The 22422-nt window shown below is 37.4% G+C and overlaps 2 protein-coding genes across 5 annotated transcripts in view; one reads left to right on the top strand and one right to left on the bottom strand.

Annotated features, from left to right (window-relative positions):
* The window catches only part of LOC150079340 (cyclic AMP-dependent transcription factor ATF-1-like), a 190484-nt gene that overhangs the window by 5254 nt on the left and 162808 nt on the right, over positions 1-22422 (top strand). The gene's annotated exons all lie outside the window — the stretch shown is intronic.
* On the bottom strand, positions 5068-5817 carry LOC150079341 (uncharacterized). Its single transcript, XM_090383037.1, has one exon. It carries the CDS (start codon positions 5815-5817, stop codon positions 5068-5070), a length of 750 nt encoding a protein of 249 aa, XP_090239163.1.

Raw genomic sequence — 22422 nt, 5'->3', positions numbered from 1 at the left:
CAATTTTCAACTGATTTTTCTGAAGTAGAGGTACAAAACTGCTCGATCTTTGCGCGGTTTTTTTTCCAGTCAGTTACTGTGGCCTTGCCCACTCCAAACTCTATTGCTAATTTCGTTGCACTGTCCCCCTTGTCCAGGCTTTTCAAAACTTCCAGCTTATCTTTCAACGTACACGCGTGTTTCCGTTTCGTGGCCATTGTGGCAGCAGACTGAACTAAACTAAACTATAAAATGTAATGTAGAGCGAAGATATAAACATTCACGTTTATTGCACAATGTTGCGTGCAATTAGTCATAGCGTGGAGGGAGGCTTACTATACATTCATAGTACATACATACTAGTAGGCTTACTATACATTCATTCCTTAATAAACCAGACCTGTTTTACTGCTTGCTTCTGCATTATTGCAGTTATTCAGCTAATCCGAAATTCTGCTAATCCAAACAGGGCTCGGTCCCAATTAGTTCGGACTAGCGGGAGTCTAGTGTACGAACCTAAGGGGGCATAAATTCAAATTAAGAAAAGACAGATGTCGAATTGAAGTGCAAAAATTTGCCGTTAGCTAACAGGTGGTTAATTGCTGGAACAAACTTCCATCTGTCGTTGTGGAAGTTGATAGGTTAAATAAATTTAAAGAGGAACTGGACAGGCATTTGGAGGGAATGGTGTGTTTTTTTTGGCTGATGCTGCATAAGCGCACAATTGCTTTCTTGCATCACATGCCACTACTACTACTATAAGTAAATTTAATGCATTATAATGTCACTGGTGAAAGGCATGGCTTGAATGTAGATTTATTTAATTATATATCAAACATTAAACACTTGATAAATTTCACAGGTAGCATCTTGATCAGGGTGGCCACTTCTTTTTACCTCACTTCATTTTTCTGGCTGCCCACTAATATAAATTTCCTTAACCTAATGTACCATAATGAAACTGTAGTATGCAGTTAGGAAAATTGACTTAAGAGCGAAATTGCTTTTAAGATTTTCCCCTCTGCTGTCAGCATTTTAGAAAGCTTCTGTGTAGTGTCACAATGTTCTTGCTTAGCAGACAGACAGAAGGACATCACACTTGCTCAACACCACTAAGTAATTTTGACAAACAAGCCCAAGGGTTACTGTAAGAAAAATTGGAACAACCATTAAGAAACCAATCCATATCAGAAAAAAATCACACATCCAACAGTGTATTCTGGAATTGTTTTCAAATGATACACATGGTAAAATCTGTTTCCCAGTCAGAATTGGTATCAATGACAAAATACTTCAAGTTATTATGTTAAAGGTACTGGAGTTTGTTGCTCATACAGTAGAATCCCTCTTATCTGATATAATTGGGACCAATAGTCAGGTGGCTAATCAAAGTTGGTTAAAGTGGAGAATCATAAAAAAGTATACATACATAAATTAAGAATTTTATTTTCACTTCAGATAAATACATGTACATTCACAATGTTCTCCCCAGGACCTATCAAATATCTGCACCACCCAGTGAGTTTAACTGACTGCCCAACAGAAATGTAAGCGATTCTCGCAGTACTGTATGATACTGCTCACTGATCTTGATCAATATTACTTCGAACATACTATGCGATCGAGGTATGTGACAGGAGCATATAATGTTAAATTATGCAATTAATTTTTGCTCTGAATCGCTTAAGTCACTTTTATAAATAACAGAAAATTTTATAATATTGCAAAGTATTACACTTCTCTGCAAGGCTACTTCATAATGCCACCCGGCTGGTAAAGTTTTCTGGGGAGAACACTGATTCATATATGTGAAATGAGTAATTTCATCCATATAGATAAAGAAATGTGATGTTTTTCAGTATAATCCCTCCACGTTTTTTTATAAACATGTTGGCTGTCGTTCAATATAGTGTAAATCTGCATCTGTGGTGCTTTTGATGGCTACATGAGAATTTTTTTGGCCCTGGAGTGGATTCAAACTTTTTTCACATTTAGATCTATCTCTTTCTATCATGGTTTATATGATTTCTGGCTCATTCATAATTTTATTTTCCAGCAAAACTTTTGGAAAATGATCATGACCACTTTTTTTTTTTTTTTTTTTTTTGTCTTGATGATTTGTTGCAAAACTTAAATTTTTGGAACCTTCAATTTGCCTAATAAAGTCAATAAACTGTATTCTTCATTAGCCCAGGGGCTCACATCTGGTGAGTATGGGCTTGGCACACCCAGGGTCATGAGCTGGATATCATCATTCTTCTCTTTCTTTGTGATTCCCTTCTCTCTCTCTCTCTCTCTTAGGGTAACTTGGGAATTGTTTTATTTTTTGGCTGGTGCGGCATAAGCCTCAGGCTTCCTTGTACCATATAGCTAATAATAATAATAATCTTATAGTTCATGAATTTCATTAGCATTGTCATCTTTTGGCCAAACTTTTCTCCAAGATTTAGTGAACTTGGAATTTCATTTCATTCTAGCAATGTATTGTTAACACCTTTGATGACTTTAATGATTCTTTAATACATATTTGCATTTTTTTTTTTTCCAAAATTGAACTCAAACTTTTGCCTATGTTGTCTTTTTAGACTTCCTTGATTCATTGGCTGGAGATCAAGGATGTTATATTTGATGGTAAAAAAACATGCCCCTTCTTTAAGTTCCTCACACCTGGGATGTGAAGGAACATTATCCAGAAAGAGAATAGCCTTTTCTAGTAAGTTTATTTTCTCCAAGTGTTTCTTCACATGACTCCGCATCATTCTTTGAGTAATGAAGACTCCAACCATACTGCATTTTGTGAGTGGTAGTAAACTGGTAAAGATGAACAATATATATATATATTTTTTATTTATATAATATAATTTATAATATTTATAAAATATATAATTTATATTTATTTTTATAAATTTTTTAAGTTCTAGTATCAGTTTATTTACCAACAACAAAATTGGCAATTTTTGAGTTCCAGTTGCATTGTTGCAGCCAGCTACTTTTATTCTCTGCTTGTATTTTTTGTAGTCTGGTGCTGCAGGCTCCATTACTTTTGCCATCGTTTTTGTAGGTAACACCTTAGACTTTTTCATCCATATTGAGTCATTCTCCAATGAGTTTCTCTTTTGATAAATGTCTTTAAATTTTCTGTTAAGTTTTAGCAACAATTTCTCCCTGTATTACTCAATACACAATTGTCATGTGACATTTTTTCTAATGCCCATCACTTACTGCAAAAGATTCTGCACATCACTCTTTTGATGCACGGCCAAGGTCTTTTCTTCTATGTTACTTTTATGGATCTGTTGACTGGAGCTTCATGTTGTTTTTCTTGCATAAACCACAATGCATTGTCTGCTATCTTTAATTTTGGTTACTTTAAGAGTGAGAACTTAACACGTACATTCATATATGTGAAACAAACTGAGTGCAAAATCTTTTGTTGGACTCAAAATCTACAAGCTGCTGCTGCTGCTAGACTGAATTTGAAGAATCCATCAATCAAACTAAAAGAGGTGTTTGAACTAGCTTTAAAAATGTAGTATGCAATTTTTTGAGAAACGATAAACAACCAGTTACCATTTCTCAAAAAATTTAGAAAATTCTCAGAGAAATGGTAAATACCCAGAAAACTGGGCTGCAGCATGAGTGTTAAGGTACACTTATTGTATCTAATCACAACAATTTCCTAAAATATTTAGGTAGTTAAGTGAAAAGCAGGGGAAATATTTCATTGGGATATAAAAGAATTGGAAAAAAGGTACCAAGGAAGATGGACTAATGTTAGAATGATGGTTGACTACTGCTAGATACTAAAAAGAGGAACAGCCACTGAAAATATCTACCTGAGGAAGCCAAAGGCACAAAATTGACAAATGTAAGGTACAGTACGTGGATAACAGTAACCCCAAATTAATGTGCCCACTGTGTGGTACCACACAAACAATAGGGGAGAACAAAAAAAAAAAAAAAACCTGGGGTAATTGTGCAGCAGTCAAATATGAAATTATCTGAATAGTGCATTCAGGCTGCCAGAATAGTTTGTGGCATTTTGACAGTGATATACAGGAATTTTGTCATCATGTATAAGAAGGGGATTATCCCATTGTATAAGCTGCATACAGATCTGGAGCCTTCTTTTTAGGATTAATGAGAGGAACAAAGGGGGGGGGGGTGCTCTTATCAGCAGAGGCTTCAGTTCTGGAAATTGCAGCATCTGAAGTTAGGCATGTGAGGAGATTTGGTTGAGATGTTAAAGGCTTACAATGGATTAAGTAACCCTTTCTCTTAGACTTCACACACGAGGGAGTATAAAAATCAAATTGAGGAAAGAGAGTTGAAGGATAGATGTGCAGAAATTTGCCTTCAGCTAGTGGGTGATTGATTATTGGAACAAACCTCCATCTGGATTTAATAAGTTAAGATTAATACAAGAAGCTTTCAGGGTGACAAACCCCTTCCTCAGCAAGTAAAAGTTCATTTATATTATGTTTGCATACAGAAATGCAAACATAATATAAATGTTAGGAATAGAATAAATACTAAATAGGCTGTGCATGCTCAGATGACTTGGAGAGTGCGCATATGAATGCGAGATTGTACAGACATTCATTTACTAGATTGGACACTCATTGTTGGTTCACGAGGCATATATGGGATTGCTGCCAGCGTTTGTTGTGCTTCAAATCTTTTGACTCTAAAATAGGGTGTAGCCTTGCACCTCTATGGCAGTTTAAGACTTTTTGACAGCTGGATATATTTAATGATTCTAACCATAGGCAGTGATGATTGGTTGATTACCTCACAGTTGCATCTGGGGTTGAGGTCATGATGAGTTGGCCAAAAATGCTCCGTGATTGCGGAGTGCTCAGTGTCATCCAGGCGGATTGACTATTGTGTTCCGCGAGGCAGTCATGAAGACATCTGGACTCTCCCCTATATAGCAACTGCCGCAATTGTGGCATGTTACGTGGTATACAATTCGTGTAAGAGAGGGGCGATGAGTGTTTTTGCACTCAAGGCCAGAGATTGTAAGCTCCTACCAGGGAGTTGTATGCATTTCATGCGGTACTCATGCAGGATCTTAGAATTCTGGTCTTAGGTGCCCAGATAATAAGGAATATAGGCAGTAGGTACACTGGCGTGGGGGAATGAGGGCCTCGGATGAGTTGCAAGCTCTTGTGCTTGTAGCAGGCGCCTGTCTAACACATAGGCTGGGTATCCACAATTGGTTAAGTCAGCTTTTACTCTGGAAACCTCAGTGCACCTGGCTTCCTCTGGCCTGGAATGGCTCCAAGCTCGAGAGAGTAGAGCACATGCGGTGCTGTTTAGCTGACAAGGGGCATGGGCTGACCTGTAGTTAGTGAATTGCCCACACCACATTGGCTTTCGGTATACTGAGGTTTCCAGATGTGGGCCCACTCGTTTCACCAAAACATCCAGTAAAGGAAGGGACCTGTTTGCTTCCAGCTCTAAAGTGAACTGGATGAAGAGGGATAAGGAGTTGAAGTACCCCAACAGTGCTGCATCTGAACCATGGGGGATGATGGTGAAAATATCATCAACATATCTGCACCACATAGTATTTGGTACTGGTGGATTCAGGAATATGTGTTCCTCTAACTCCTCCATTGCGACTTTAGTGGTGACGGAGCTGACAGGGATGCCCATAGCTGTATCGTGTATCTGTTTGTACAGAGAATCGCCAAATGCAATGACACCGCCTGACAAACACAGGTTAAGGGTGGCACAGATATCTTCTGTAGATAGTGATGTTCTATCTGATAGGCTGGGATCATTCTCTAGAAGCTGCCTTGGAATGGAGGTAAAAAAGAGAGACGGGATCATTCTCTAGAAGCTGCCCTGGAATGGAGGTAAAAAAGAGAGACAGCATTAAAGGAAGCCATGATCTTGTCAACAGGAACTGTAAGCTGTTTGATGAGTCGAAGAAACTCCTCGCTGTTGGAGGCCGTATGGATGGTATTTCCCACTAGGGGCGTTAGGAGATGGGCAATGTATTTTGACAGTTCATATGTCAGCAAATTGCAACAGGACATGATGAGCCAGAGAGGAACACCCGGCTTATGAACTTTTGGTAGGCCATAAAATTGTGGGAGCTGGCAGCCCGTGGCATGCAACTGCCATCTTGTTGACATAGAGATCTTCCCAGATTTGAACCATTCATAGATCAACTTGTTAACGTTTGATTCTAGTTACCCTAAGACTTTGATGGGTGGGTCATTTACAGGCTCATAAACATTGTGTTCTTGTAGGAGGGCTAGGGCCTTGTTCAAATACTCTGAACGATCCACTATAACTGTGCGATGTCCCTTGTTGGCGGGAAGCATGACGGTGGTGTTGTTTTCCTGATGGAGTTAAGGGCAGCATGTTGCCGGTGGTTGAGATTGGAGTTTGCAGGCTGTGTGCGCTGAAGAACAGAGGCCATTCTGAAGCCGATGTCATTAACAGTCTCTTCAGGGAGGTTGGCTAAGGATGCTTCTACTCCCATGGCAATTTGCGTGATTGGCAGTCTCAATGGTAGAGCGGCAAGTTTCATACCAAAGGTGAGAACATACACATCCTACCAGAAACGCTAATTTTGTTTCGAATCTTAGCAGCAAGCGATTATTATTAATAGCCATATGATGCAAGGAAGCCTGGGGCTTATGCTGCACCAGGGAAAAAAAAGTTCCCGAGTTACCCTGGAGAGTGGGTGAGAGAGAGAGAGAGAGAGAGAGAGAGAGAGAGAGAGAGAGAGAGAGAGAGAGAGAGAGAGAGAGAGAGAGAGAGAGTCAAAAGTAGAAGGGAATCACAAAGAAAGAGAAGAATGATGATATCCAGCTCAGGACCCTGGGTGTGCCAAGCCCATACTCACCAGATGTGAGCCCTTTTGGTCATACACTTACAGAAATCTAAGCACTAAGATGAATGTCTTCATTAAAAAAGACCTTGAAGGACTTTTGAGCTTCCCATAATCAGTATGATGTCTCTATTCAGAAGACATTGTAGTAGAGACCATGAGATGCTATTACTTTGGAGAATTACCAGTTGTAGTCACAGTTCATACAACCCAAAACATGTCAAGGGGAGTAATCTCCAAATGGGCCCTCTTGATCTGATATAGAAGAAGAAATTATCAGTGTACTCAAAGAATAAGGAATGACAAATGCGAAAAGGATAAGAGATGGCAATATAGTGCCTACCAGAAACTTGATTTTGACTTTTAACACATCACATCTACCAAAAATAATAAAAAAACAGGATACTAAGGAGAACCAAGTAAGAATACATAACTAAACCAGTGCCAGCAATATGTTCACTCACAAACCATTTGCAGAGGAGTACCTTCTGTACACAGTGTGGAGCAAAAGATCATTGTTGTAAAGAGTGTATAGCCTCCAACTTTTCCAAACTGTAAATATCCGATCTCAAGAATATGTGAAAACTGGAGAAGAGAGAAAACAAAAGTACAAAGCAGAACATAATACAGTCGATTCCTGTTATTTTGGACACATCGGGACTAGTGCATTTTGGCCCGATTAAGCGGCTGCTCCATTATCCGAAGTTTCACTTAAATAGTTCAAAATACAACGTACCCCCCCTTACAATTAGTTCACTGTACAATCAAATCGTGTTACGACGAACTAACCATAGTAAAGTACCATTCACTATACAATGTGTAGTAAGCGCCGGTCATTATAATCACGTTTGTGAATTGAATTTTAATTCTATTAAACAGCGATTCTATTTAGCAAAAATAGGAGGAATATTATCCACAGGCTATAAAAGTAAAGCTATATTAAACACAAATTTACCCTTTATTACCTTACCATTAAAAAATTAAATGATACGTGAAATTCGGAAGAATATACGTGATAATCGGAATAATTAATACGTACTGTAATATGTACATACTAACTAAACTAGTTGACATTTCTGTTCGCTGACATTTGTGGGTGGGGGTTAAAATTTAAAACAGTAAAAAGATAAGCAATCAATAACAAAAACATGGCACACACAAATTGCAAGTAACACAACACGTTGAAGTGAGAACGGAGTAACGTGCTACAAAAGAAAAGGATGAAGGAAATCATTACTCACTGCTAGAACAAAGGGTTAGAAATCATGGTAGTATATTCTCACTTATGCAGATCTATTGCATTGTATGTTGTGCGGTTACATTTTAATTTGGACTGTGCAGTTAATGCCGTCTTGGTCCAGGTTTCCTTAGTATCTTCCCCATGCTCTTGCTCTACCACTGTGAAAGTTTTTGTGACAGTGTGTATGTGCTATGCTACATTAGTACTGTCTGAAGTATGTAATGCTAATTAAATTTCTGATTATTGCTTATCTTTTCTTCTCATTACTGCTTGCAATATGCATGTGGCACTTTATTTTACAAAAAAGCTGTAAATTCATTCAAATTATAACTTCTAAATGAATAAACACATTCATATAGGCCAATCATTTTTCAGTGACTATGGCATGCATGTCAACAAAGGCTATCTCTATTTTTTTGCAAAACATGATGGCATACATGACACGTGCAAAAAGGATAGGTGGAACAGGACCAGGGTGTGTCTGCCAGGGGCAAAGATTGATGACGTAGAGCAGATATCATCTTTTAAGGGCACAAAGGGTAATATTGTTGTACACGTTGGCACTAATGATATTAAGAGTAGGAGACTGGCGGAATTACTTAACAAATATGGGTTAATTTGAAAGTGTCTGCAATTCTGCCCAGACACGATAGAAGGGAGTATATGATGAGAGCCTTGTCGATCAATTCGGCCCCGGAGAGATAGTGCAAGGCTCAAGGGGAAGAATTTTTCTCAGCCTGGTTTGTGCTTGTTAACAGGAGGGACTGACTGCCTTCTACAGGGATGGAATACACTTAAATAGAAAGGGTGCAAGAATATTTGCTGAAGCGATCAAGGCAGAGTTAGGTGGGTTGGAAAACTGCTAGCTTGGAGGAATACACAGACTAATAGATTAACAGTAGCCGCTGGCAGAGATGAAAGTGATTCTTGCACTGCTTCTATTGAAATGCAATTGAGCAGCAGCCTGGAAAGCAAGGCAATGGGGATTTCCAGGACTGCTGGGAGTCATAGTGGAACAAGTAAATACATGGGCTGTGCCAGGGTAACTAAGAGTAGAAAGACGTGCATGTATCCTTGTGTGTACATCAGTGCTAGGAATATAGTTATTAAATTTGATGAGCTTGAAGTGTTAGTCAAGACATCAAAGGCTGATATTGTTGGGATGTCAGAGACATGGCGTCACACAGACATAAGCAGTGCAGAATTGGAATTTGGGAAGTACAATGTGTACAGAAAGGATAGACAGGACAGGAAGGTAGGAGGGGTTATGCTGTTAGTTAAGAAACATAAAATCTAAGGTAGTGCATCCAGTTGATGCTGGTGGACAATGCAATGTTGAGTCTGTTTGGTGTGACACAAGCACTGGGAAAGGAAAAATGAGTAGGTGTGTGTTATAGACCTACTGAACCTGATGAGTATAATGAGCAATTGTGCAGAGAAATAGTGGGTCAGTAAATCAGTGTCTTATAATGAGGGATTTTAATTTCCCAGAGACTGACTGGAATTTGTGGGTTGGTCACTCACACACTAGCAAGGCTATTGTGGATGATTTATTGGATGATTGTTTTCTACAGCAGCACGTTCGGGAGGCAACTAGAGGGAGTAACACTCTTGATGTGATTATCAGTAGTGATTCTTCATGCATTCAGAATTTGCAGATAAAGGAACCACTGGGTGACAGTGATCACGGTGTGCTGAAGTGGGGTTTACTCAAAGAGGTAACTACCATCAGGGGTAAAGGGAAGGGTTTTTGCTTTCCTGAAGGTGACTATGGTGGTCTGAGACAGTATTTAAATTCTATACGGTGGGACCAACTGATGATGTTACCAACAGCAAATTCAAAATGGAAAGCATTCAAGGAAATAATCTTGGAAGCTACTAAGCTTTTCATACCAACTAAGAAATATTGTTCAAGATTTAGGCCTAAATGGTTGTCAGATGAACTAATTAGACGTGTGATAGAGAAGAAAATGCATGGGATACATATAAATTAAGTGCGACACAGAAGCCTACGATAGATATAAGCTGGTCTGTAACCAAGTCACAACGGAAGTTAGGCAGGCAAAGGCAAATTCCGAGAAATCTTTGGCAAAGGATGCAAAGAAAAACAGCAAAGTGTTCTTTACTTATGTAAACTCTAGAAGGACGGTGATGAATCAGATTGGTCCACTTGATATCGCTGGTCCAACTGTTGATGATCCTGCTCAGGTAGCTAATAAACTAAATGAATATTTTGCCTCTACTTACACGAGGAGTTATTCAGGGAGGGGAATGCCAGAGGTGTATTAAACTGGTAGTAAGCTAGATAATCTTGTAATAACTGAGAGTAAAGTAGAGGAGAAATTGTTGAATATAAACATAAGAAAGGCACTTGGGGTGGACGGAATCTATCCAGTTATATTAAAGGAGCAATAAAGGAAGTAAGAAGTAACCCTTAGCCATAATTATGACTGCTTCCTTGGACTCAGGGGAAGTACCCATGGACTGGAAATGTGCAAATGTGACCCCAGTACACAAAGGAGGATCAAAGGGAGACACAGGTAATTATAGTCCTCTTAGTGTAACAGGACTTCTGTTCCAGGGAAATTAATGGAGGCACTCATTAAAGAAGCATTGCAGGGTCATCTAAACAAGACTTTAGTTATAGCTCGGACACAGCATGGGAAGTCTTGTCTGACCAATTTGATTGGATACTATGATGTAGTCACAAAGGAACTGGATGCAAAGAATAATTTTGATATCATATATTTGGATCTTAGATAGACTTTTGATACTGTTGCACATGGAAGACTGCTGCACAAATTGGAGCAGTGTGGCATTGGAAGAAAATTGCTGCTATGGATAAAGGGATGGTTGAGTGGGAGAAGACAGAGTGGTAATCAATGGACACTGCTCTTCGTGGACTAATGTTATTAGCAGATTCGCCCACTGTTCAGTCCATTGTTGTTTTCTGTATTCATTAATGATATTGATGATGGTATATCAGGCTTAATGTCCAAGTTTTCAGACGATACGAAGGTTAGCAGGGTTGTTAATGACACTAATGACAGTACCCTGCTGCAACAGGATCTAGAAAAGTTGAGCAGATGGGCTGAGAGGTGGCAGCTGAAGTTTATCATTGACAAATGTAAAGTACTGCATATGGGAAGCAGTAACCCCAGATTAACGTATCAACTGTATGTACTACACTGACAATAATAATTACCCCCACTTATTGGGGGTAATTTTTATTGAGTATAGTTAACCCCAGTGGTTCACATCTGGTGAGTATGGACTTGGCACACTCAGGGTCCTGAACTGGATATCATTATTCTTCTGTTTCTTGGTGATTCTTTTCTACTTCTGACACTCTCTCTCTCTCTCTCTCTCTACAGGGTAATTTGTGGAATTTTTTTTTTTTTTTTTCGGGTGGTGCAGCATAAGCACAGGCTTCCTTGCACTGTACGGCTAATAATATTAATATCCCCACATGTTGTAATTCTGGTGAATAATCTTTCAGTCCAAGTCCCTCTAACCTCAAAGTGATTGCAGTTCACTTGACAGTTGAATTTCTCATCGCTATATGTGCAATCTGTTTGCCATCAGGACTTGATATCCCATATGATCAGGAGCGTTCCTAGGGTATATGGCACCCAGGTGGCAATTGAAATTTGGCACTCTCCTTTATAAAATTTTTTTAATGTGTTGTTGTTATTTGGTTTTTTAGGAGCATTAGCAACTAAGGCCATATTGCTCTGGGGATGTGCGGTGGTCATTCCCTGACCTTTCCCCATCCTCCGTATTTGGTGGTCACGAGCTTGAAATAATCAAGAAGCGTGTGCTATGCACTGCTGCTCCTGCTCACCTGGCTACGGAGGCGCCTAATATGTGTATGTAAGTTTCAGGTGCCCCTTAAACATTGGCATCCCAGTGCAGTGCACCCCTTACAGCTTTGTGACGGCCCACCCCTGCATATGATGATCTAGACCAGGAGTTCTTAACCTTTTGCTTTAAGCGAGCAAGATTTTGCAGCTTACAATACATGCGAGCACCATATTATTAAAATATAAATTTTTTTGTGTAAAGATTAAAAATGTATTCTTTTAATTTTTAGACATTATGCATACAAGAATTATATTTCTCAATTAAAATTTTTTGGCGCTAATATTTATTACCTTATCAGTGTGAACCTTGACTTTGAAGAGATGATGGAAAACCTTTGAAATTTATTTCTCCATTATGAAGAGATAATCACAAATTTTCTTCCAAATGTGATGTTAACAGTCTTGTCCTTTTTTGTTTTTGATATTGTTCATTAATGAAAAAGAACTTTCACACACATATGTTGATCCAAACATAGAAAGTACTTTGAACGCTTCTCTTTGTAATAAGGGAAATTTTTTGCAGTCAGAAGAACCCCAGAATTTTAAAATAGTTTTGTGTTCGAAAAGACATTTCAGAGCTAAAGACGACTGAATATCAACAAGTTCTAGCTCGGCAGCTGCTACTTCATTTTGATTGAACATTTGTTCCAAGTTACTAATTTATCGTTAATTCAAATTTTGGGAGGTGCTCTTTCAAGTATTCAAATCTTATTTGGAATTGGTCACCAAGGTGTTCGATTACATTCCTTACAAACGATCAGGGGTGGACTGGGTAAAAAATTCATACCAGTGAAAACTTGCAGCAGCCTCATACTTGTGTTTATGGCCAAAATCACACTGGCCCCCAGCCCACCATGGGTTTCCCCCGTAAGTCTTATGGCCAGTCTGCCTCTTCAAATGATAGGCACTTCCCAGCAGTTTCCTCCAGACATTTTTTAAGAGTAGGAAAATGAAGCAAATTTCCTTTTAAAACTTGATTCTGAAACCCTTGAAGTTTTTTTTTTTTTTTTCAAATGCAACATCTTGTATAAAACTACCATAAATTTATCTTTTCCCTGTAGCCTCAAATTTAACTCATTTAAATGGCTGAAGGTGTCAACCATGAATGAAAGTAATCTTGAAATCTTCAGTAAAAATTTCCTTAAAAACGTTTTCTTCATTGCATTCTATTAGAAAAGATTTTACTTCTTCAAGCACCTCCCAAATTCTGGAGAGTGCCTTTCCATGACTCTGCCAACGAACTTCTATGTGGGTAATAAGATCAGAATGCGGTGCTTGAAGATTGTCCAAAAATATTTTTAGAAATTGCATGTTTAGGGTTTTGCGATAAAATGGTTGATGACTTCAAGATATCCTATAGTTTCTTTTTGATATTTCATTTGTGAACACAAGGTCTCAATATGAATCAAACAGTGATAATGCACAAAATTAGGTATCCTTTCATCTCTGTTAATTATTATTATTATTAGCCATAAGGTGCAAGGAAGCCTGAAGCTTATGCTGCACCAGGCAAAAAAAAAAAAAAAAAAATTCTGAATTACCCAGAGAGAGAGAGAGAGAGAGGTAGAAGGGAATCACCAAGAAAGAGAAGAATGATGATATCCAGCTCAGGACCCTGGGTGTGCCAACCCATACTCACCAGATGTGAGCCCCTGGGGTGTATTCAAGAATGATTTTGATAATGTATAATAGATTCCTTGTGAATGATTTGATGGACATATCACCAGAACAATGAAAGCAACCGGATCCAGTGGGCACTGAGTTAGAAATGAAGTTGCCACTATTAGTTACAGCATCACAATTTCTAATTTTAGCATCCCATTATTAACTGGAGGAATTTTTAAAAGCCTCTTCCTTTAAAACTGAGCTAACTTCTTAGTAAAAAGTAACAAGATTTCCTCCCTGAGGTATTCCTGTGTTTTTCAGCCCAGATGACATGCAGATAGGCTTTTCGTGGAAATCTTACTCCCTCTTCCTGAGATAGATAAAATTATTCATACAGCCTTCAACCCATCTGGTCAGTGTGGGGACTTACGATCACTCATCCTATAAGATGAAACCACTCATCCTGCAGTGGACCAGACAATGGATGATAAAGAATTTCATGCATAGAAAGGAAGATTATTTATTGAGACTAAATAGCTTAACGAAAACCAGTTTTGCCATGTGAAGTACACCCTCCTAACTATAGTCATACCACCATAAGAATGGTGTAAAGGTTACTACCAGCTGCAGTCTAATTTAGGAGTAAAGGGGTAATGGGATGATTAGGGTACTTTCATTTTTAGATTAATAAACAAAAGCAATCTTGTATAGAATCGATTATAATCCTATTTCGATCTTGGTCTGTAATTCAAATGTATCTGCATTTGGCCTCTTTTGCCCTGCTGCAGTAAGAGCTACTAATTAATTAATCACTTGCTGACATTTAACAGAAGTCACTTGAGACTGGGAATTGAGTACAAGAAAGATGCTTTTGCTTGCTTTGTCCCAAAAAGCCGAAACAATTAATGTCTTGTAATTCATTGAGTACAAGAAAGATGCTTTTGCTTGCTTTGTCCCAAAAAGCCGAAACAATTAATTTCTTGTAATTCATAGTATATTGAAATGAAAGCAAAAAATATTGTATAATCGTTTAGAAAATACTGGTGAGGAGAGGTACATAGGGGAGGGGTTTGATTTTATTTCCAGATTTTAAAAAATAATAGAAATTTAAAAAAAAAGTGGCATCTGTTAGATGCCAAGTTAGCAATGAATGGTTAACTCTAAAATTAAAAGTAGCGTTATTTATTATTTTATTTACATAAGAATTTTCCAAACTATTTTGAAGGTAGATTGTACAGAAACTGTATTTTAATGAAAAATATCACAGACAGACAAAATATGAATATGATTACATTCATTTCAAGTTTAATATATAAATCAATAAATAAATGTGCTTAGAGTGAGAGCCAGTTCAATTCAAGTTTAAATTATAACCCAACCCTAATAGTGACAATTATATCTTGGAAGCTATGTTAACTACTAATGGGAAGCAGTAATTACTTATTAATTAGTGTTGTATTAAATAAAGAATCATGGGGGCTCATATCTGGTGAGTATGGGCTTGGCACACCCAGGGTCCTGAGCTGGATATCATCATTCTTCTCTTTCTTGGTGATTCTTTTCTACTTTTGATTCTCTCTCAGGGTAACTCGGGAATTTTTTTCTTGGCTGGTGCAGCATAATCCTCAGGCTTCCTTGCACCATATAGCTAATTATAATAATAATAATAAAGGACCATTCACAAATTAATACTATAATTTTTACTGTGTTCTTCCCCAAGTATTATTTTGTAACAACAGTTTCAGTCCATCCCCATTATTTTGTAAGAGAACATTCAACTTCAAGTTACATTAATATTTTATGAAAAACATTTTCATAATTAATTAATTATGCAACACTAAATATAATTCTGTTATATTAAGCTGTTACATGAATTATTACTCTTGGGGTCAGTCATGGGTGAGTCCAAAAGTAATTAATAAAATACAGCCTTACATCTTACACGATAGATAATTTCCTGAAATACAAGTACAATAAACCCTCGCTAATCCGGATTAATTGGGGGAGAGGTCAACCAGATTAAGTGAAAATCCGGATTAGTGAAGCTAAAGATAGCCTTAAAAGAACAAAAACTTAGAACACAAATAAATGGAAAATTTAATAAATAAAATATAGGTAGTGCTGATGAAAATAAATAAAAGATACCACTGTAGAGCAGTGTTTCTCAACCTTTTTTTAATTATCGCCCCCTAAAGGGCTTTTTTAGACAATTTTTTTTTTCTAATTGCCCCCATGAAATTTTAAACAAGAAAATACTTTATACTGTACTTCTTTTATCCAATGAGCCTGATGTTCTTTGCCAAAAGTTCAATGTTCTGTACGATGTTAGTAAGTTTAATTGTCTCCTCTCGAACACATATCAGTTCTGTTTCTTTCCTTTGTTAATATTTTATTTACTGAACTAACACCACTTTCAACCATATAAGATATTGGAAAACAAAAAGTACTTTGGCCATTTCAGATTATAGACTGAAACATTTCCTCATCCCATCCATGCTCCATATATTGACCAATGAAACAAAAGAATAAATAAATAAACCACGCCCACCATGCTGCCGCCAAGGTCGCAGCTGTTGAAAAGGGGCAAATGGCAAGAATTTCGGAGATGTTACCTCTGAAAGCACTTAGGCATTTAATGCCTATAAAAAGCAAAGAATAAAAGCATTTTAGAAAACAAAAAATACTTTGGCCATTTCAGATTACATTGTTGGATAAAGAAGTTTAGTTGTTTTTGATCCCCAAAACTCAGCCATTCCACGTCTTTCGAATTTATATTTGCATCCTTTGTTACATTTTAATTCAATGAGTTCTTGAATTTCTTCACCCAAAATTACTTCCAATTGGATCTAACATCCATGGCTTCACTTCAAAAGAAAATAAAGCTGAAAATCTATTTTTCATTTCACCTTTTAGAGAACGCAAATGATCTGAATAATTCTTTAGATCATTCTCGGTGAGAGATTCATTGATTTCAGTTAACTCTTGCATTCCATGAAATTGTTTTCTTATTAAATTGCTTTCAAATATTTCCAGTTTTTCAGTGAAGGCTTTTAATATGCATTTGCAGTCTATCAGCATAATTAATTTTCCTTGAAGTTGAGGTGATACTTCAGTAAGTTTCAAAAAATCCAGGCCATATAGTATAAGTTGTTTTTGTGTTTGGTGATCTCCTTTGCTAAATATGTCTCTCCTTCACTTTCTAAAAATCTAATTATCATATCAAAAAGGTTTACAAATCTTGTTGGACAGTTTTCTTTAGAAAGCGTGAGTTCTGTATGTAAAAGAAGTCTGGCCTACTGTTCTTCATTATCAACACAAATTTTTTCTGAAAAGGCGATCATATTTGCTATGTGACTTTATTTTATTGATGGTTTTAATAACTATATTGAGAGATTGATAAAGAATTGGATTAATATTTTTTGCAACCAGATAATGTCGGTGCATAATGCAGTGCATTGTAAGAACTTTGGAACGTACTTCCTTTAGGTGGGCTATAAATTATAACCTTTGTCTTCCAACCATGGAGGTAGCACCATCAGTAGAACAGGATACCAAATTTTCCAATGGAACTTGTTTTTTATCAAACCATGTTTATACAGCAACAAAAATGGATGCACTAATACAGTCAGTTTCTACAGATTTTACAAACATCTCTTCATGCAATTTACAATCTTCATCGAAATAATGAACATATGCCATTAGAAGGGCCTTATTGTCAGTAACTGTGGATTCATCAATCTGAATAAAAAAATTTCTCGTTTTTAGTTTGTCAATTAGCTGCTCTCCAATGTTAACTGACATCTCATCGATTAGTCTTCGAACTGAATTGTTGCTCAATGGCAATGCTTTTAAAATATTGGAAGGATTTTGATGCATCACTGTTTTAATTACACTCTCTAATGTTGGTCATATAACAGTCTCAGGAACTGCATGAGCACTACCAGTTTTTGCAATGATTTCTGCAATTTTATAAGATACAATCATTCCATCATCATTTGTTTGTGTGTTCTTCTTAAATAAGGAAGTAACAGTGTTACGTTGCTAAAAATTGTTTTAAATTTTTAAAATATTCGATATGTTTACCAGTTTTATCAGGATGTTTCCTTTTTAAGTGATTTAAGTCTTGATGGTTTCATAGCCTCATTTGAAAAAGAACTAATGGGCATTCAATAAAAGTCAAATGGGCATTCAATAAAACCATAAGCTAGATATTCATCCAGATACTGTTGACGCTTTTTCTTTCCAGCAATTGACATGATTGATGATGGGTTGAATAACTATAAAGAATTAAATAATAAAACATGAGCAATTTTTATTTAACTCTCATAGCCCATGTCACTCACAAAACACTGTGGATCAAAAATAAACAACTTCCACAAGGAAACAATAAATCAGTACTAATTGTCCCAAAAGACTGAAACATTTCCGCATTGGTCAAGAAACATTTGTTTCATTGACCAATGAAACAAAAGAATAAATAAATAAACCACGCCCACCATGCTGTCGCCAAGGTTGCATCTGTTGGAAAGGGGCAAATGGCAAGAATTTCGGAGATGTTACCTCTGAAAGCACTTAGGCATTTAATGCCTATAAAAAGCAAAGAGCAAAGGTGGTTGAATTAAATCATGCCCACTATCTTCCTTTTATCAAAATTCTTCACTCACTCCTAATAAAATATACCTATATGTTAAAAATCAGTTGTCTCAGGGAGAAAAGAAAACCCAATGAGAGAAATTAAATATTAAGGAATAAGATGTCATTGGGTAGGGTAAAACTTGAAGGCCACAAACCATTGTAATACCCATGATTTTTTTCGCCCCCCCAAAACCAATTTTTGTCCCCTTGGGGGGCGATATTGCCTTTGATAGTTAACCGTTTAGAATCCCTGCTGTAGAGCCTTTATTTAAAAACTATAAAAAGACAATACATTTATCCATTGATAGATGAATGAATGTATTGTCTTTTTATACAATTATCAGGTGGTGCTCAAGTCACGCCAACACCATTTGATCATTACTGTGAATACCACTTAAATACAGCTTCTTCCAGCAGAACCTTTTTTTGGCTTTTTTAATGTCTGTCTATTTGAAACACTGCTTTTATCACCTCCCACATCGAATATTAATGAAAATGTCTTTATGGTTACTTTTTTGTTTTTTAATATCTGACACAGTCTGTTGGCCAATACCAAATTCTTCAGCAATTTTTTTTTTTCCAGGAACACCATTTTCAAGTTGTTCTATCACTGAGCTTGTTAATGATAGTTAAAGTAATGTGTTTTCTTTTTATTCCACTTTTAAATTCTTTAGAATCAATAATTATATGATATATGTTAACTTATGTGTATACCTGGTGGTTATAAAATAAGTTTCCCTATTGAGGAGACCCTAGTGTCAAAATGGTTAGAGTTAGCACTGTGAAAATCGGTGGGTATGTCATTTAGGGTATGGGGAAGCGATTTGTAGAAGAAGAAAAAATAGTTCAAATTTCTGCCACCAGGAGAAAAACGGCGCTGCACATATGTAAAGGTTTTCATTTACTTCAAAACATGTTGCTTACGCAAATGACATCCTATTATATAAAAGCAGAAAGGCCAACACCACTGTCAATAGCCATTATGGCTCTTACAAAAAAGGAACGTGCTCTCTTAATAAAACTGTTCTACCAGAATAATAGTAATGCTAATGCAGCACTACGTAAATATCGGAAGCTTAATGGTTTGCATAAAGGACCTTTGATGTCAGTTGGCCTTCGAAAACTAATAAAGAAATTTGAAGCAACTGGGGAATTAGGTGTAATTCCAGACAGGGAATGACCGTGTATCTGAACGGAGGTAGTGGATGAAGTGGTGGTTGCAATGGTCCTTCAATGAATTTATGCCCCCTCAGGTTTGTAATCTGAGCAAGAGGAAGAATCCCAGTCAGTAGTGCCAGAGGTGTGTCAAGAGACTTGAACCTTCCTTGGTCTACTGTAAGTAAGGTGCTTCTAATGATTTTACGCTGGTTCCCGTACAAGATTCATGTAGTGCAAGAACTGAAGTCTTGTAATCAGCAACAACAGATAGACTGCTCTATGATTTCTGGCTCGTATGGAACTTGACGATACATGGGCTCGAATGATCTTGTGGTCTGATGAGGCACATTTTACTCTTCATGGGGTTGTAAATGCACAAAACTGCCAAATATTCTCGTCCATCTGCTGTGCATGAAAGACCACTACAAAGTCCATATGTTACAGTATGGTGAGGCTTCACAGCAGAGTTTTTATAATTGAACCGGCGCCTCCGTAGCCAGGTGGGAAGGAGCAGCAGTGCGTAGCACACGCTTCTTGATTAGACCGGGGTTCGAGCCCGTCACCACCAAATACGGAGGATGCGGAAAGGTCAGGGAATGACCACCGCATATCCCGGAGCAATATGGCCTTAGTTGCTAATGCTCCTAAAAAAACCAATAATAACAATAACAATTATAATTGAACCATTTTTCTTTGAAGAGTCTACACCACCTCATGGCCCCGTAAGGTGTATGGTAACTAGTGCACGGTACTGTGTTCTTCTAAGAGATCACATTATTCCTGCTCTTTAAGAAAGGCAATGCTTGGAGATCATAGTGTTTATGAAAGATGGTGCCCCTCCCCACGTTGGTCGACAAGTGAATGAACTGCTCTGTTCAACATTCAAAAATGATTGCATCATTTCTAGAGACTTTCCACAGTTCTGGCCAGCCCGATCAGCAGATCTCAATCCCTGTGATTTTTGGCTATGGGGATACCTGAGTTTACTGTGGTGGCATACAGACACTTGTCAATTTGAAAGCAAGCATTAAACAGCATGTAGCCAACATCCCTAATGAGATGCTATGTGAAACTGTGTCACACACAGTCTTCTGTTTTCAGAATGTCATCTCAAGTGAAGGAAAGTACATTGAACAATATCTGTAGATTTCTAAATTCTGATATTAAAATCTAATCCTAACTTAAGTATTCCATTTCATGTTTACAGTGCCAATTTCTCCCCTGGTGGTGGAAATTTTAACTAATTTTTTTTTTTCTTCTACAAATCGCTTCCGCATACCTAAATGACATATCCACAGATTTTCAGTGCTAATTCTAACCATTTTGACACTAGGGTCTCCTGAATACGGAAACTTATTTTATAACCACCTGCTATATATATACATATAAATAAGTGCAAATAAAGTGATAACATCCATCAGGCTCAAGAGTCAACAGTGATACTGAACAACAAGCAAGACAATGTAATGTATGTTCCTTCTTTCTCTCTCTCTGCACAGTCAGAGTGACTTATCTGCCTTCCTAAATCCCAAAAGTATTGAACTGTGAACAGAATTTTTCATATTTCGATCTGGATTATCAGACCTTATTATTATTAGCTATATGTTGCAAGGAAGCCTGAGGCTTATGCTGCACCAGCCAAAAAAATTTTTCTGAATTACCGAGCCTGCTCAACCGAGAGAGAGAGAGAGAGAGCGTAGAAGGGAATCACCAAGGAAGAGAAGAATGATGATATCCAGCTCAGGACCCTGGGTGTGCCAAGCCCATGTGAGCACATTTGGATTAACTGTAGCCAGATTAGTGAGGGTTTACTGTAATGCAAAACCGTTAAACAAACAAAATCCCCCCCCCAACCAAAATATAAAGTTGAGTACATATACTGATTAGTTAATAATACAGCCTTAGCCATGAACAGTTACTGTATAGTATTAGTAGAGGCATATGAGGCAAGAAAGCAAGCTTATACACCATCAGCCAAAAAAAAAAAAAAAAAAATCCTATTTCACACAACAACCATTCAATCTAAAAGTTTGTCCAGTTCTTCCTTGAATTTACTTAAGCTATCAACTTCCACAATGAGAGATGGAAGTTTGTTCCAGCAATCAACCACCTTCTGGCTAAAGGCAAATTTCCAAACATCTATTCTACAACTGTCCTTCTCAATTTGAATTTATGCCCCCTCAGGTTTGTAATCTGATCAAAAGGAAGAATCCCATCAGCATTGAGCCTGCTCAACCCATTCAAGACCTTTTACATCTCAATCAGATCACCTCGCAGGTGCCTAGTCGCTCTACACTTGGTAAGAGCACCCCTTCATTCCCTTCACCAATCTTGTTACCGTTCTCTATACTTGTTCTAGAAACTCTACAGTCTTCCTAAAATGACACCTGCAGTCCTCAAGGTGTAGCCTGACCATTGCCTTATACAAAGGGATAATCACCTTCTTTTCCCTACTAGCAAAGTTCCTGTATATCATTGACAAGAACCCATGACCTGTTCTGGCTGCAAGTCTGCGCTGCACAATTTCGTCAGGTCGTTTTCATTCTCTACCACCCTGAGTTTAGTATCACACAGTTGGTACATTTCTCTGGGATTACTTCTACCCATATGCAGTATTTTGCATTTGTGAATGTTAAACTTCAGTTGCCACTTAGCCCATCCGCCCAACTTTTTTAGATCCTGTTGCATTAGCATACTGTCATTAACGACGCTGCCAACCTTTGCATCATCTCCAAACTTGGACATTAAGCCTGATATACCTTCATCAATATCATTGATAAATATACAAAACAACAATGGGCCCAACACTGAACCCTGGGGAACTCCACTAATAACATTAGTCCACAAAGGACAATGTAAATTAATTGCCACTCTTTGTCTTCTCCCACTCAACCACCCTGTGTGATGCAATGTATACTGAGTGGCCATGTGCTTTTCTTTTGTTTATAACTAGTGATGTATTAACTTAATACTAATTGGTACTTTTCTTATAACAAAAAAAATAACTTATGTTATTAGAAAATAACAAAAATAGTTATTTAATAAGTTTTCATTTTGTAATCAATAAAAGAAGATAATAGCTTGTAAATTTA

Source organism: Mastigoproctus giganteus, chromosome 10 (assembly GCF_048544385.1).
Source record: "Mastigoproctus giganteus isolate SK-2022 chromosome 10, ASM4854438v1, whole genome shotgun sequence".
Taxonomy (NCBI): Eukaryota; Metazoa; Arthropoda; class Arachnida; order Uropygi; family Thelyphonidae; genus Mastigoproctus; species Mastigoproctus giganteus.
This window is presented reverse-complemented; position numbering and strand designations above follow the sequence as displayed.